Genomic DNA, 14,992 nt, shown 5'->3' with positions numbered 1-14,992 from the left:
TATAAGACGCACCCTTTTCCTCTCTAAAAGAGGCTGATAATTTGGGTGCGTCTTATACACTGAATGTAGCTTTTCCCCCCAGCCCTAACTAGCTACTAATGATCTTCCCAGCTCTTACCTTGCAGGCTCTTTCATTATTTCTCTCTGCGAAGAATGTTTTCCAAGCCCTAAGTCTTTGCAGTTCCCCCCCCCCCAATTGGTCTAACTTGCTCCAAATGTTTCTTTCCAACCCTAATCGGGTGCTAATGATGTTCCTAGCTCTTACTGGCTTGCAGGCTCTTTCATTGTTACTCTGCAAAGAAGAATGTTTTCTAAGCACTAAGTCTTTGCAGGGTTTTTTCCATTGCTCTACTTGCTCAGACTGTTTCTTTCCAGGTAGTAATGATGTTCCCAGCTCTTACTGGCTTCAAGCTCTTTCATTGTTACTGTCTCCAAATAAAGGTTTTTTTAAAGCCCTTAGCCAGGGGATAAAATAATGTGCTGAAGCTGACCAGACACGGTAGCCAGATGAATACCTGGTAAACAGATTATTTTCCCTATTTTCCTCCCCCAAAACTAAGGTGTGTCTTATACTCCAAAAATATGGTATAATAATTGTTGGAACCCTATGATAAAATGATTTATATAAAGCTAGCCAAATGTGGGAGAATCTGACCCAAACTGGAAGAATCCCCTTGATTTAAGAATCCAGCTTATGACATTTTTATTTTAACAAACATTGATATTTCTGTAACCCAGTGCTTCTCAAATAGTGTGGCGTGCGTGCCCCGCCCCCCAGGTGTGTGTGTGTGTAGCAATGTCAGGGGTGTGTGACCCTAGGGAACATGTGTGGTCTCTATCAATTGATTTGCCTGGATGGGGAGTGTTTTCCCAGTTGCCCACTGCTCTGAGCCTGGAAGAGAAGACGGCCAGGCGGTCAGGGTAGCTGTGTGGGTTCTTGCTGGCATTCATGGCACAGCAGTAGCCATGAACGGCATGGGGAACCTGCTGCTGATCAAGGAGGAGCATCCTCTGCAGCTGGGCAGCACCCTAAAGCCTCCTTCCCTATCATTCACTGTGAGTGCCTGGCAGAGGCGGCACTTATGGGCCTGGCCAGTGACCCCAAAACATTGGCTTGATTAAGCTGGCCTGGCCCCATGTCATAGAAACATAGAAACATAGAAGACTGACGGCAGAAAAAGACCTCATGGTCCATCTAGTCTGCCCTTATACCAGGGATCGACAAACCCAGGCGCCTGGTCGCCAGTGGCGCCTAGAAAATGTTGTCTGGCGCCTAGAAAATGTTGCCTGCTGTACTGTATGTATACAGCAGTGTTTTTCAACCGGTGCCGCGAGGTGGCTCCTGCAAGTGGGAGCTCCAGGGCTGAGGCTTCAGCCCTGGAGCTCCCACTTGCAGAAGCCGCCCCCCGGCTATTGCCCGCCGCCGCCGCCGCTACTCGCGCACCCCAAAATACCCCCCCCTGCGTGCCCTTTTCCATGGGCGCGCAGTCCCCATTCCCCTGCCTGCCTGGGGGGGGGGCGGGGAGGCGCCGGCAGTAGAAGGCGCTGCCCCCGCCCGCCCGATCCGCTCCCTCTCCTCCTCTTCTGCTGAAAGAAACGCGCGGAAGCTGCCTGCTTGAGCCTCGCGTTGCTCCACCCCGCTTCGTCCTGCTTGTCATCCTCCGTTGCCAGGAAAGCCGGGTTTGTTTTCCGTGAAAGCAGCGCGCCTTTTAACACGCTGCTTTCCTGCACCAGCGACGTTTGGCTGCCGGGGGGGGGGGCGGGGAGGAGAAAATCCCCCCCCCCGGAGCAGCAAAAGCCTAAGCGGCGGGGTGCGCCGTTTGCCTTCCGGCTCAGTCGCAGAGGCTTTTGCTGCTTGTGGAGGGGGGGGGGGTTGGCGGTGCCGATGCCAAATGCTTTCCCTCCGCGGTGGGGGGTGCAGGGCAGGCGCAGTCAGCCCCAGGAGACAAAGATGGAATGAGAGAAAGGAAAGAGAGAGAAAGGGAGGGAGAGAAAGAAAAAGTGAGAGATAGAAAGGAGAGAGAGAAAGGGAATGAGAGAAAGGAAAGAGAGAGAAAGAGAGGGGGAGAAGGAAAGAGTGAGAGATAGAAAGGATAGAGAGAAAGAGGGAATGGAAAGAGAGAGAAAGGGAGGGAGAGAAGGAAAGAGTGAGAGATAGAAAGGATAGAGAGAAAGAGGGAATGAGAGAAAGGAAAGAGAGAGAGAGAAAATAAGAGAGAGAGAGCAACAGAGAGAGAAAGCATGAGAGAGAGAAAGAACAAGAGAGAGAGAGAGAAAATAAGAGAACAAGAGAGAGAAAAAGATAGCAAGAGAGAGAGAAAGCAAGACAGATAGGGAGAGGAAAGGAGAGTGAGAGAAATGAGAACAAAAAGGGGAGAAAAAAGGAGAAATGAGAAAATGATTGAGGCAGAGAATGAGAGGAGAGTGAAACAAAAGAGAGAGAGAGGTGATTCTTGAAGCATATGGTAAAAAGCATCCAAATAATAAGAAACCCCCCCCCAGCCCACACCTGTTTTTGAAAAGGATAAAAGAGAAAAAAACCCCAGCCCTCAACTGGTTTTGGAAATGGTTGGAGTGTGTATACATACACACACATAAGGGGGGGAGAGAGACAGGGATGGAAAAAGAGGAGAAGTGAGAGGGAGAAGGAATGAGGGAAAAAGGGAGGAAGAGAGAGAAATGAGAAACATGAGAGAGAAAAGGGGGAAAGACAGGAGAAGTACCCAGAAATGAGACAGTGGTATAAATTTCAGGAGGGATGATTGATGATTGACTGTATTTATAAGGGGATGTTACATGGGATTGTATATATGAGGGGGTTATTTATGTATGTATGTATGTATGTATGTATGTATGTATGTATGTATGTATTTATTTATTTATTATTTATTTATTTATTTATTTATTTATTAGATTTGTGTCATTTTGGTTGGTGGTGTGCCCCAGGATTTTGTAAATGTAAAAAATGTGCCGCGGCTCAAAAAAGGTTGAAAATCACTGGTATACAGTATATTTTTCCCGCCTTGTGTTTACGCCCAGAAATGGTACATCTTGGCTTCCGTAGCTCCGCCCATCAACCTCGGAGCGAGCTGCTTTCCCAGCGTCCCCTGCGCTTGCGTGCGTCTCTCCCTCCCCCCCTTGCCTCCATTCCGCCTCCTACTCGAACCCCTTCACTCCCCCCCACCGCACACAGACGCTCCGATCTTGGCCGCTCACCCGCCTTCGGAGAGAAGCGGAAGCCCCTCCCCTCCCGGCGTGAGGTTTTGTTCATTCCTCCTCCGGCCGCGTGCGCGGTGACTTCCAACCAGTAACCCCTCCTCCCCCCTCCCCCCCTCACCCGCGTCCCCGGCCCGGTCTCCCTTTCCTTCTTCTCTGTTTCGGTTTCTGACTAACGGTCTCCCCTCGGATCCCGACGGGAGTACAGCAGAGCCGGCTCGGCGGAGCCAGGCCTGCGCCGGGGGGGAGGGGGTGAAAGCGATGTCAGGTGGAGACTCGGCAGCTGCCGCGGCCTCCCCTCAGCCGTTGCCCTTCTCGCTGCCCAAGCCTCCCCCCCTGATGCAACTGAACCCCGGCGAAGGCGTGCGTCCTGTGGGACCTCCCGGGCCGGAACAGTCGCCGAAAAGCGCTCGCATGGGTGGCCGGCCGGACTGGCCTGCCGGGAAACCCGTCAGTCTTCTGGCGCCTCTCCTTCCGCCGCGCGGGGAACCCGAACCGCTCCTTCCCTTCGGGCCAGTAATCTCAACCACACCGGACTACGGTGTGGTTGAGATTACTGCATTGGCTCATCATTTTCGTAAACAGCTATCTCCACCTGAAAGTGATGACCAATGCATTCACTCACTCCTCAATGAGTGGTATGAGTTTAAGGTCCTTGGAAAAGGAAAGAAACTGTGTGAGCTTCTGGATTTGGCACTCTCCAACACCGAGAGATTTCCAGTTCTGGGAAACCTGTTGTCGATTGTAGCGGTGCTCCCTGTCTCAACCTCATGTTGTGAAAGAGGATTTAGTTTGATGAACATGGTCAAAAATAAATTCAGATCAAGGATGCAAGAAGAAAGTTTAAGTGACTTGTTTATGATCACCATGAATGGGCCATCTGTGAAGGCGTTTGATCCTGCCAAGGCTGTGGACCACTGGTACTTCAGCTCTAAAATCACAAGGCATGTTCATGGCCACAAAACGCAAAGTGAAAAACACTAGAATGTTGCCTAAAATCTAAAATATCAAAATATAATATTTATTATCTTTAAAAGTAAAATGTTGTTTATAACGTTTGTAATGTTTTTTTTGTTAAATTAAAAACCAAGTTTGCTTAAAAAAAATTCTGGCTCCTAAATTTTTTGGCTGGCTCCTAGATTCTGAACAACTTTGTCGACCCCTGCCTTATACTATTTCCTGTATTTTATCTTAGGATGGATATATGTTTATCCCAGGCATGTTTCAATTCAGTTACTGTGGATTTACCAACCACGTCTGCTGGAAGTTTGTTCCAAGCATCTGCTACTCTTTCAGTAAAATAATATTTTCTCATGTTGCTTCTGATAGTTCCCCCAACTAACCTCAGATTGTGGCCCCTTGTTCTTGTGTTCACTTTCCTATTAAAAACACTTCCCTCCTGGTCCTTATTTAACCCTTCCACATATTTAAATGTTTCGATCATGCCCCCCCCTTTCCCTTCTCTTCTCCAGATTATGAAGATTGAGTTCATTAAGTCTTTCCTGATAAGTTTTATGCTTAAGACCTTCCACCATTTTTGTAGCCCGTCTTTGGACCCGTTCAATTTTGTCAATATCTTTTTGTAGGTAAGGTCTCCAGAACTGGACACAGTATTCCAAATGTGGTCTCACCAGCGCTGTATGTCAAAATACTAAAATTCCACTGGGGCTCAGATTGGAAAGTTGGGGATAAGTGCAAAATATTTACTTCTTTCAAGGGGGGGGGGCATACAGAAAATAATTCAGAAGCACTGCTGTAGCTCAAAGTCCATTTCCTGTGGATTCAAAATGTCCAGAATACTTTACCGCAACTTTTAAAATCTTATTTAGAAAATACAAAAACACTTTAAAAGAAGATAAAAACTAATCCAGACTGATATAAAGTTGGTGTGTGACAACAGAGAAACTATCTAGAACAGAGCTGGGCAAAGTGCAGCCTACAGGCTCGCATCCGGCCTGCCCACTGTCTGTAACCGACACGAGAGTGAGAGTGAGAGAGAGAGAGAGAGAGAGAGAGAGAGAGCTAGCTGCAGGCAGCTTGTTCTCCAAGGCGAAGGCCATGCAGGAAAAAGAGTTGGGAGGGGCTTGGAACACCCGTAGGTTTCCCTGCATGGGCTTGGGCAGAGTGTCCATACAGATGCGAGAGAAAAGAGCTGCAGCTTGCAAAAGCCAGTGGGGGGGGGGGGGGAAGCTTGTTAAAAGCCACGCAGGAAAAAGCTTTGGAAAGGGGGAAAGGAATGGAACGGGAAAGGAAAGGAAAGGGGAGAGAAGGAAGGAAAGGAAAGGAAAGAAAGAAAATGAAAGAAAGAGAAAGGGAAGGGAAAGAAGGGGAGGGGAGAAAAGGGAAGGAGGAAAGAAATGGGTGAGATCATCCAAGGGCATGGGGTGAGGCATCATCAGTACGCTGATGATGCCCAGCTGTACATCTCCACTCCATGTCCAGTCAACGAAACAGTGGAAGTGATGTGCCGGTGCCTGGAGGCTGTTGGGGTCTGGATGGGTGTCAACAGACTCAAACTCAACCCGGATAAGACGGAGTGGTTGTGGGTTTTGCCTCCCAAGGACAATTCCATCTGTCCCTCCATTACCCGGGGGGGGATTACTGACCCCCTCAGAGAGGGTCTGCAACTTGGGGATCCTCCTCAATCCACAGCTGACATTAGAGAACCATCTTTCAGGTGTGGCGAGGGGGGCACTTGCCCAGGTTCGCCTGCTGCACCAGTTGAAAGAGGAGAGAGGAGCCCTTCAGCATGGGAAGGAAGAGGCAGTAGGTAGCAGCAGCCGCCGCCTTTTGGTCAAAGGAGCGGGATGTTTCCCCCTCTCACCCTCCTGGGTTTCTCTCTCTGGCACAGTGTATGGGAAGCTGCCTCACATCAGGTGTATGGGAAGCACATGCTCCTCCTCACCGCCTCAGGGTCCCTCTTTTTTTTAAAGCCTTCAAGTTTTGGATTTTTTTGATTCCCCTCACCTCACTTTCTTCCTTTGGCAGTGACTGTCCTCCTCCTTCTCTTCTTCCTCCGCCTCCTCCCACCCAAATTTCAAGCTTTTCTTTCTTTCCTAATGGTTTTGCACACATTATTTGCTTTTACGTTGATTCCTATGGGAAAAATTGCTTCTACTTAAGAACCTGGTCACGGAACAAATTAAGTTTTTAAGTAAAAGTACCACTGTACCTACTTTGATACTGCAGTTTTAAAAGGTTAATTATTGTAGTAGGGCCACAAACCCGAGTCATACGTAAATAAGATGGGAAAATGTAGAAATACAGTGTTCCCTCGATTTTCGCGGGTTCGAACTTCGCGAATAGTCTATACTATGGTTTTTCAAAAAATATTAATTAAAAAATACTTCACGGTTTTTTTTCCCTATACCACGGTTTTCCCCCACCCAATGATGTCATATGCCATCACCAAACTAATAATTTTTGGAAATAAATAACCAAAAAAATAATTATTGTTAATAAATAATTATGTTTATAAATATCAGGATCACTAAGTGTCTTATTCAATGGTGAATACCAGTAATAATGGTGAGTAAATGGTTGTTAAGGGAATGGGAAATGGTAATTTAGGTGTTTAAAGTGTTAAGGGATGGCTTGTGATACTGTCCATAGCCAAAAATGGTGTATTTACTTCCACACCTCTACTTCACGGAAATTCGACTTTCGCGGGCAGTCTCGGAACGCATCCCCTGCGGAAATCGAGGGAACACTGTACTATTTTGGGAGGAAGACTCCCAAAATATAGAGTCAAAATCCTTCCATTATTAATGATTGTGTTAATTTAGTCCTCTTAAATTAATACAGCTATAATAAATCGATCTCTGAGTTATTGAGAATTAAACATCCCTGTAAAAAAAATTTTTTTTTTGTCCTGGATTTAGTTTTGCAGCCTCTACCTATGAAATACAAAGTGAGACTTGGAATAATAGATGAGAAATAACCTTTGAGCTCCTTGGCTGTTTTCTTCAATTGGCCATTTTCAGGGCTTTCCTGATTTTTAATGCAGTTTCCATTGCGTCAGTACCAAGTAACCTTTTCAATATCTCTATAGTACATTGAATTGGGAAGCTTTGAATAGTAATGAGTTCAGTAGAATATTTATGAGAAAATGTTGGTTTCCTCTTGGGAGCAGTTGTACTGTCAGCCTTTGTGTGCTTCTGGTTAGATTTGTAACTTTCCATGTAGTCATATCTCTGAATAAGGAATGAAATGAATGCATCCAGCCTAGTGGTACTGAATTGATGGATGCTTGACAGGAATGAAATGATTGGCTCCCTAGAGTGTGCAGAAATCATTAAAATATAATGCTACCTTCTTAATATATGATCTTACAGGCAGGCAATTAAACTGTTGTCAGTATACTCAACTTCCTCTTTATTTGCTTACATTTCTATGATTCTTCAAAATGATCAGAATTTATACATGTTGCTGGTACTAACAATAGATATCACAGCAATTCAGTTCAATAATGCTGGTGTCAAAGTAAAGCAGGGACTATAGCATAAAGCAAACATCTTTAAACCTTGGGATGTGTCCTTTGGTGCATACCCTGTTTCCCCGATAGTAAGACACCCCCGATTGTAAGACGTATCGGGGGTTTCAGGGGGGTCGGCTAATATAAGCCGTACCCCGAAAGTAAGACATATGTCTTACTTTCGGGGAAACACGGGGGTATTGCCGGGGGGGGAGCCCAATGACGTCGCTTCCAAGCTCCCCGCGCGCCCCTCGCCTTCGCCTCGCCGCGGCGCCACCGCCTCTTCCCCGGCTTGGCAAAGCGAAGGACGGCGCTGGTCCAAAGCGAGCCGAGCGGGCGGCGGCTTGCAGCGAAGGCGCTCGTCCCAGCAACCGAGTCCTGCCGAGGCTCGGCTGCAAGCAGCCAGCGAGGGCGACCGGCTCCGAAGCGAGTGGCCGGAGCTGCGCCCTCCTTCGCCCGCCTCCTTTCCGGCAGGCAGGTGGGGCTGCCCAACTGCGCAGAGCGGCTCCTCCCCTCCAGACACACGCTTCCCCGACACGCATCTGCGGCTCCATGCGTGCACGCTGCTTGGAGCCCTGAGGTTGAACTTGGAAAAGGGCTCACGAGGCTCCTGTCCCGCGGCTGCCCTTCTGGACTCTGGGGAGATGCCTTCGGGAACGCGACCCTTTCAATTTTTTTCCAATGTAAGTAAGACGAAAGTAAGACGTAGTGGGGCTTTTGGGGGTAAAAAGAAAGTAAGACACTGTCTTACTTTCGGGGAAACACGGTAGCATATTGCTTTTGCACTTTAATAAACATTTATTAAATACCTGCAATAAAAATACAAAACAAGGATCTTTTCTCATTAAGCATCCCTAGAAAAAATTATGCACATTGCCCAGCAAAAAAAAAAAAAAAAGGGGGGGGGGGGAGGGAAGGGAGGGGACGTAGATGGAAGATAAATGAATAGTAAGCAGTATCGTCAGCAAATTATCCTCCAGGAATTGGGCATTTTGTTATTAGCCAGACCCATCATAGCAGTCATTTTGTGAAGAAGCAAATAGCTAAACAGTTAAAGGGTTGCTTATTCTAGATTGGGTCTATGACTGTTCACCTCCTCCACTTAACCGTGCCTGTTTGGTCCCCAGACTTCCACTACCCAACCATTTGGGTGCTGCCTATTTTCCTTGGCCCATTTGCTGAATGGGCTCAAAACCCTGTTCACCCTGGTCTTTTGGGCATGTGACACTTGTCTGATTTCCAAGACACTAAAATGATTTTTAATTAATTTATTTTATTTATTTATTCAATTTTTATGCCACCCTTCTCCTTAGCCTCAGGGCGGCTTACAACATGTGAGCAATAGCACTTTTTAACAGAGCCAGCCTATTTCCCCCACAATCCGGGTCCTCATTTTACCCACCTCGGAAGGATGGAAGGCTGAGTCAACCTTGAGCCACTGATGAGATTTCAACTGCTGACCTACAGATCTACAGTCAGCTTTAGTGGCCTGTAGTACTGCACTCTACCTGCTGCGCCACCTCGACTTCTGTTGCTGCATTTGGGGGCAATTTGTGAAAATACAGAGAAAGTTGCAGCAATTTCCTCTCAGTGTGGCTGCATCATCCATTCTGCTCTTCACGTTAGTGAGATCTACTGATGCTAATTGCAACCAAGACAAACAAACCTTAATGGGTTTTGGAACATGCAGATTATTTTGTTCCTCCCAGGCTGGTTTTAGACCTAAAAGTCCCAATGATGTCAGTTCAATTTGAGGGCTGGTTTACCAGGAATAGAACCAAAACTGGAAAACTCCTTCTGTGGCTTGTGGGTGTTCTGCTTCTTTACTGACTGAGCTTTTGTTTAATTTCTGGGTATAAATAAGTCCACCTACTTACTTACTTACTTTTTTATTTATTTATACTCCCTAGGGCAGTGATGGTGAACCTATGGCACAGGCGACATAGGTGGCACGTGGAGCCATATCTGCTGGCATGCGAGCCATTGCCCTAGCTCAGCTCCAGTGTGCATGTGTGTGCAAGCCAGCTGATTTTTTGCTTGCACAGAGGCTGTGGGAGGGAGCTTTTGGCTTCCAGAGAGCCTCCAGGGGGATGGGTAGGGCATTTTACCCTCCCCCAGCTCCGGGGAAGCCTTTGGAACCTGGGGAGGGTGAAACAGAGCCTACTGGGCTCACTAGAAGTTGGGAAAAGGGCCGTTTCCAGCCTCCAGAGGGCTTCCAGGGGATGGGGGAAGGTGTTTTCACCCTCCCCAGGCATTGAATTATGCATGTGGGTACTTATGCATGCAAGATAGCACGCCTACATGCTCTTTCAGCACTCGAGGATAAAAAGGTTCACCATCATTGCCCTAGTTTAAAACCTAATCTAGTTTTACTGAATCTTATCATTAAAACTAACCTTAATTCTTCGAGCTCAGAATTCAAAGGCAGCAACACTCCTCCTGTTCTGCTTCTTTAAAGTCCAATTTTCATTTGTAAATATAGACTCTTATAAATATTCACTCTTAACATCTAGCCATGTTTTATTTTCAGCTGTTGCACTGTGATATCTATGGAGAAAGTGAGAATATTCACCTTCATTCAAGAATATGATTTTACTCTGACTAGCAAAGATAAATGCAAACACACACACACACACCAGTGGTGGGATTCAATTTTTTAACTACCAGTTCTGTGGGAGTGGCATGGTAGGCGTGGCATGGCATGGCTTGGTGGGTGTAGCAAAGGAAGGATATTGTAAAGTCTCCATTTCCTCCCCACTCCAGGGGAAGGTCACTGCAAAATCCCCATTTCCTCCTGATCAGCTGGGACTAAGGAGGCAGAAAATAGATGGGCAGGGACAATCAGAGGTGGCATTTACTGTTTTTTGGAACTACTCAAAATTTTCGCTATTGGTTCTCTAGACTGCTGAACCCCACCTTTCTCTCTCTCTCTCTCTCTCTCTCTCTCAGACACACACTTACTTAAATCTTGGAATCCCAGGATATCTTCTACACATTCTGTAAATATTGATGCTCTGCGGAACATATCTACATTAATATTGCTAAATCTGTTGTCTTGATTGAAACTGTTTATTCAATTAATCCGTTGATGCATGTGTGTAAAGTCACAATTTCCACTTCACTTGTATACTGGGCTTTAGTTCAAATCAGTGTGATTTAGTGTACATTGGCATGATATCTTATTTTTCCTCTACGAGGAGAACAAAATTATTGTTCAAGGAACAAGATGCCAGCTCACCCTGCTGCTCCCTTGCTGCACAATATGATTCCTTGACTTGCAGAATGTTTAGCAGTGGTGCAAAATACAGCACAAAGGACTGAAAATAGAGAGGAAGGTTAACCTAAATTTTATACAAATCTAATAAATAAATAAACCTAAATTTTACCCTCCCTAATATAAATGGGAAAATGAGTTAGATTCTGGGTTATTGAATGAAAAAATTATAGAATGCTTGTGATTTGACATGCATTTGCTTTTTGCGCATTTCTTAAATCTCTACACATTTGAGATCCTGCTTTTCTTGTATTCTTTAGGAGAACCAGAATTTAAATATGTTGGCAACATGCACGGAAACGAAGCTGTTGGAAGAGAACTTCTTATCTTCTTGGCTCAATACCTGTGCAATGAATATCAGAAGGGGAATGAGACTATTATTAATTTGATCCATGGTACACGTATCCACATCATGCCGTCTCTGAATCCAGATGGCTTCGAGAGGGCGGCATCACAGGTATGGGAGTCATAACTTCAAAAGCAAATATTGGCAATTGTATGACCCACTTTAAAAAGACTGACATGTGACTGCATCGTAAGACTATAAAGAGCCCTTTAGGGCAGGGCTTCGCGATGGTGTTCTGATCTGAATTTCTTCAACATGAATGCAAAGAAAAAGAATAACTCTCACTCAGAAATCTACCCTCTTCTTTCCACCTTGGTAAAAGTCTGTGCTTGGCATGTTCTTTGGTGGAAAATCGCTTACACAGCAAGTGCTTTTGGCTGCCTGCATGCTAGATGTGACTCCTACAGGTCACACCTGCCCCAGCTCTGTGAAGGGGGGAAGCGTTGCAAGTCATCACCTGATGGCAACCTGACATTGTGAGTTTGACACCCGTGATGTAGGCCTTCGATTGATTGATTGATTGATTGATTGATTGGACTTTTATGCCGCCCCTCTCCAAAGACTCGAAGCGGCTCACAACATACAATAAAACAATACATAACATTTCGGGTCCAATGAATTAAATACATAATCTAAAACTGAAAACACTAAAAAACCAGTCATTCCCGTTTCTCTCAGTCTATTCATTGGCCAGGGGCCAAGAATCTAATGGCCCCAGGCCTGGCCACATAAGTGAGTCTTGAGACTCTTGCAAGGAGGTTGGGGGCAGTATGGATCTCCCTGGGGAGTGGATTCCAGAGGGCTGGGGCCCCACAGAGAAGGCTCTTCCCCTAGGCCCCGCCAACCGGCATTGTCTAGTTGATGGGACCTGGAGAAGGCCAACTCTGTGGGACCTAACCGGTCGTTGGGATTCATGCGGCAGGAGGAGGTCCCATAGGTATTCTGGCCCGATGCCATGTAGGGCTTTATATGTCATAACCAACACTTTGAATTGCATCCAGAAACCAATTGGCAGCCAATTCAGTCCATTATTATGACCACAATAAGGATGTGAGCTTTCATCATATATTCCAAACGTTGATCATATGACCCAGCGTTGTTGCAATGATCAAAAGTGGGAGGACTGGTTAAGTTGAGATTTTGTAACATTGAACAGTTATTAAATAAGTGGTTGTAAATCAAGGGCTATTTCTAGATTACAATCATATGATTGTAATTCATTTGTAATCTATATTAAGCTTTTGATCTTCCCCTCTGTGATCCTTGGCATTCTTATATGTAATGTAGCCAATGGAATGCTTGTATACTAGCCAGCACTCTTTCTGTTCCAAATACATTATGCTAGAAATCCACATTAATCTAAAATCACTTTAGATTACTGAATCTCAGTATTCATTTCATGTACTAAAGCAAAAGTTACCATGTTGATTAGAAATGTTCAGAACCAGAGCTCCCCCGAGTGGCTGAAAATACATGTACACATTTAAATAGCTGTTGCTCCCAAATAATTATAATTTGTATTTGCTCTAACGTTTTTTTTATTTTGGAGTGCAATATTGTTTGATTTGATCAACTAACACTTAATTGCTTTATGTGCCTTTTGCTGAATCATTATTTTTAAATTTCAGGTACTTAAATTTTATAGGGTCTGTCAATCCAGTGTATCAATTAAGGCGCCAGCTAGAAACTGGGAAACTGTGTTCTTTCTACTGTAGGCATAAAGCAAGCTGAGTCACCTTGGGCCAGTCCCATGATGGCGAATCTATGACAAGCATGCCACAGGTGGCACATAGAGCATTGCCCTATGTCAGCTCCAGCACACATGTGCATACTAATCACTGATTTTTGGCCTTCCAGAGGGCGGGCAGGGGGAGGTTGTTTTTGCCCTCCCCAGGCTTCAGAAAATCTTCCTTAAACCTGGGGAGAGCAAAAAAACACCCCAATAGGCCTACTGGAAGTTCATTTGGGCCTGCTTTCTGGCTATCCACAGGCTCCAGAGGCTTACTTGAAGCCCAGGGAGAGTGAAGAATGGCCCAACGGGCCTACTAGAAGTTCCTTTCTGAACTTCAGTGGGACCGTTGGGCTGTTTTTCACCCTCTCCAGGCCCCAGGAGGCTTTTCTGAAACTTGATGAGGGTGAAAAATTGCCCAACAGGCTTTACCGGAAGTTCATAGAGCGCTGGTGAGACCACATTTGGAATACTGTGTTCAGTTCTGGAGCCCTCACCTACAAAAAGATATTGACAAAATTGAACGGTGGAAGGTCTTAAGCATAAAACGTATCAGGAAAGACTTAATGAACTCAATCTGTGTAGTCTGGAGGACAGAAGGAAAAGGGGGGACATGATCGAAACATTTAAATATGTTAAAGGGTTAAATAAGGTTCAGGAGGGAAGTGTTTTTAATAGGAAAGTGAACACAAGAACAAGGGGACACAATCTGAAGTTAGTTGGGGGAAAGATCAAAAGCAACGTGAGAAAATATTATTTTACTGAAAGAGTAGTAGATCCTTGGAACAAACTTCCAGCAGACGTGGTTGGTATATCCACAGTAACTGAATTTAAACATGCCTGGGATAAACATATATCCATTGTAAGATAAAATACAGGAAATAGTATAAGGGCAGACTAGATGGACAATGAGGTCTTTTTCTGCCATCAGACTTCTATGTTTCTATGTTTCAGAAACCAACTTCCGGTAGGCTCCTTGGGCCCATTTTTTGCCACCCACAGGCTCTGGAGGCTTTCCTGAAGCCTGTGGATGGCAAAAAAACACCCAACAAGCCTACCAGCAGTCTACCTGCATGCATGCACGGCGGGCAGTGTGTGTGTGTTGTGCATGCATCCATGCGGGGGAAGGCATTACATTATGGGTGTGGGCATGCATGCACTATCACACACGCATGCACCCAAGCAAAAAATGGTTTGCCATCATTGAGCTAGTCTGTCCGTTTCTCTTCCCCTCCCTCTCCTTCACTCCCATCTCCCCACGCCTATCTCTCTCCTTCTCCCTCTCATCCCCCACTCTCATCCCTAAAAAGAAGGCAATCCAAATAACATCTCAAATTTCGGTAAGAAAATTTCAGGGACTAGCTAGGCTGCTGCCAGAAGCCAATAGTGGCTTGAAGGCACCCAAATAAATGCTACAATAATTGTATACGAATGCCATAAATTTAAAACATGTGCTTTGTTTTCTTCATGTTCTTTTTCAGGTTAGTTTCCGTGTACACATGGCAGGTCTGCTAGTGTTCATAAATTATGCTATTCAGAAGAACAAACATTTCAATATGAAGATAGGCATATTGAACTTACTTATTTTATTATTTATTTTAAATTTATTTGCCACCCAACTTTTATCCAATGACTCCAGGTGACTTATAATGTAAAAACATTAAACTTACCTACCATGGTTAAACATAGTTAATATGTAGGATAGTATTTACATTTGATTAAATAGACAGTAGAGCCACTGAAATTAGTGAGAATGCCAGATGGTCGTTATTAACTTAAATTCCATTTATTTCAATGTGTCTTCTCCAAGCATGGCAGAACTGAGTATTGAATATGTTTGTATTATTCAACCTTCAAAGTTGGTATATCAGTAAGAACCAGTTTTGAAAATAACTGGCATATGTTTCTAGTATGCCATGTATTTAAACTTCTCCTAAGTACATATGATTGAAC

The 14,992-nt window shown here is 45.1% G+C and overlaps 1 protein-coding gene across 1 annotated transcript in view; it reads left to right on the top strand.

Moving 5' to 3' along the window:
- The window catches only part of CPE (carboxypeptidase E), an 84,919-nt gene that overhangs the window by 36,569 nt on the left and 33,358 nt on the right, over positions 1-14,992 (top strand). The window contains exon 2 of the mRNA XM_070757257.1: positions 11,225-11,421. Within this exon, the coding sequence (XP_070613358.1) occupies positions 11,225-11,421 (197 nt within the window). The remainder of the gene's footprint in view (positions 1-11,224; positions 11,422-14,992) is intronic.

The sequence above is a fragment of the Erythrolamprus reginae genome, chromosome 7 (assembly GCF_031021105.1).
Source record: "Erythrolamprus reginae isolate rEryReg1 chromosome 7, rEryReg1.hap1, whole genome shotgun sequence".
Classification (NCBI taxonomy): Eukaryota; Metazoa; Chordata; class Lepidosauria; order Squamata; family Dipsadidae; genus Erythrolamprus; species Erythrolamprus reginae.
This window is presented reverse-complemented; position numbering and strand designations above follow the sequence as displayed.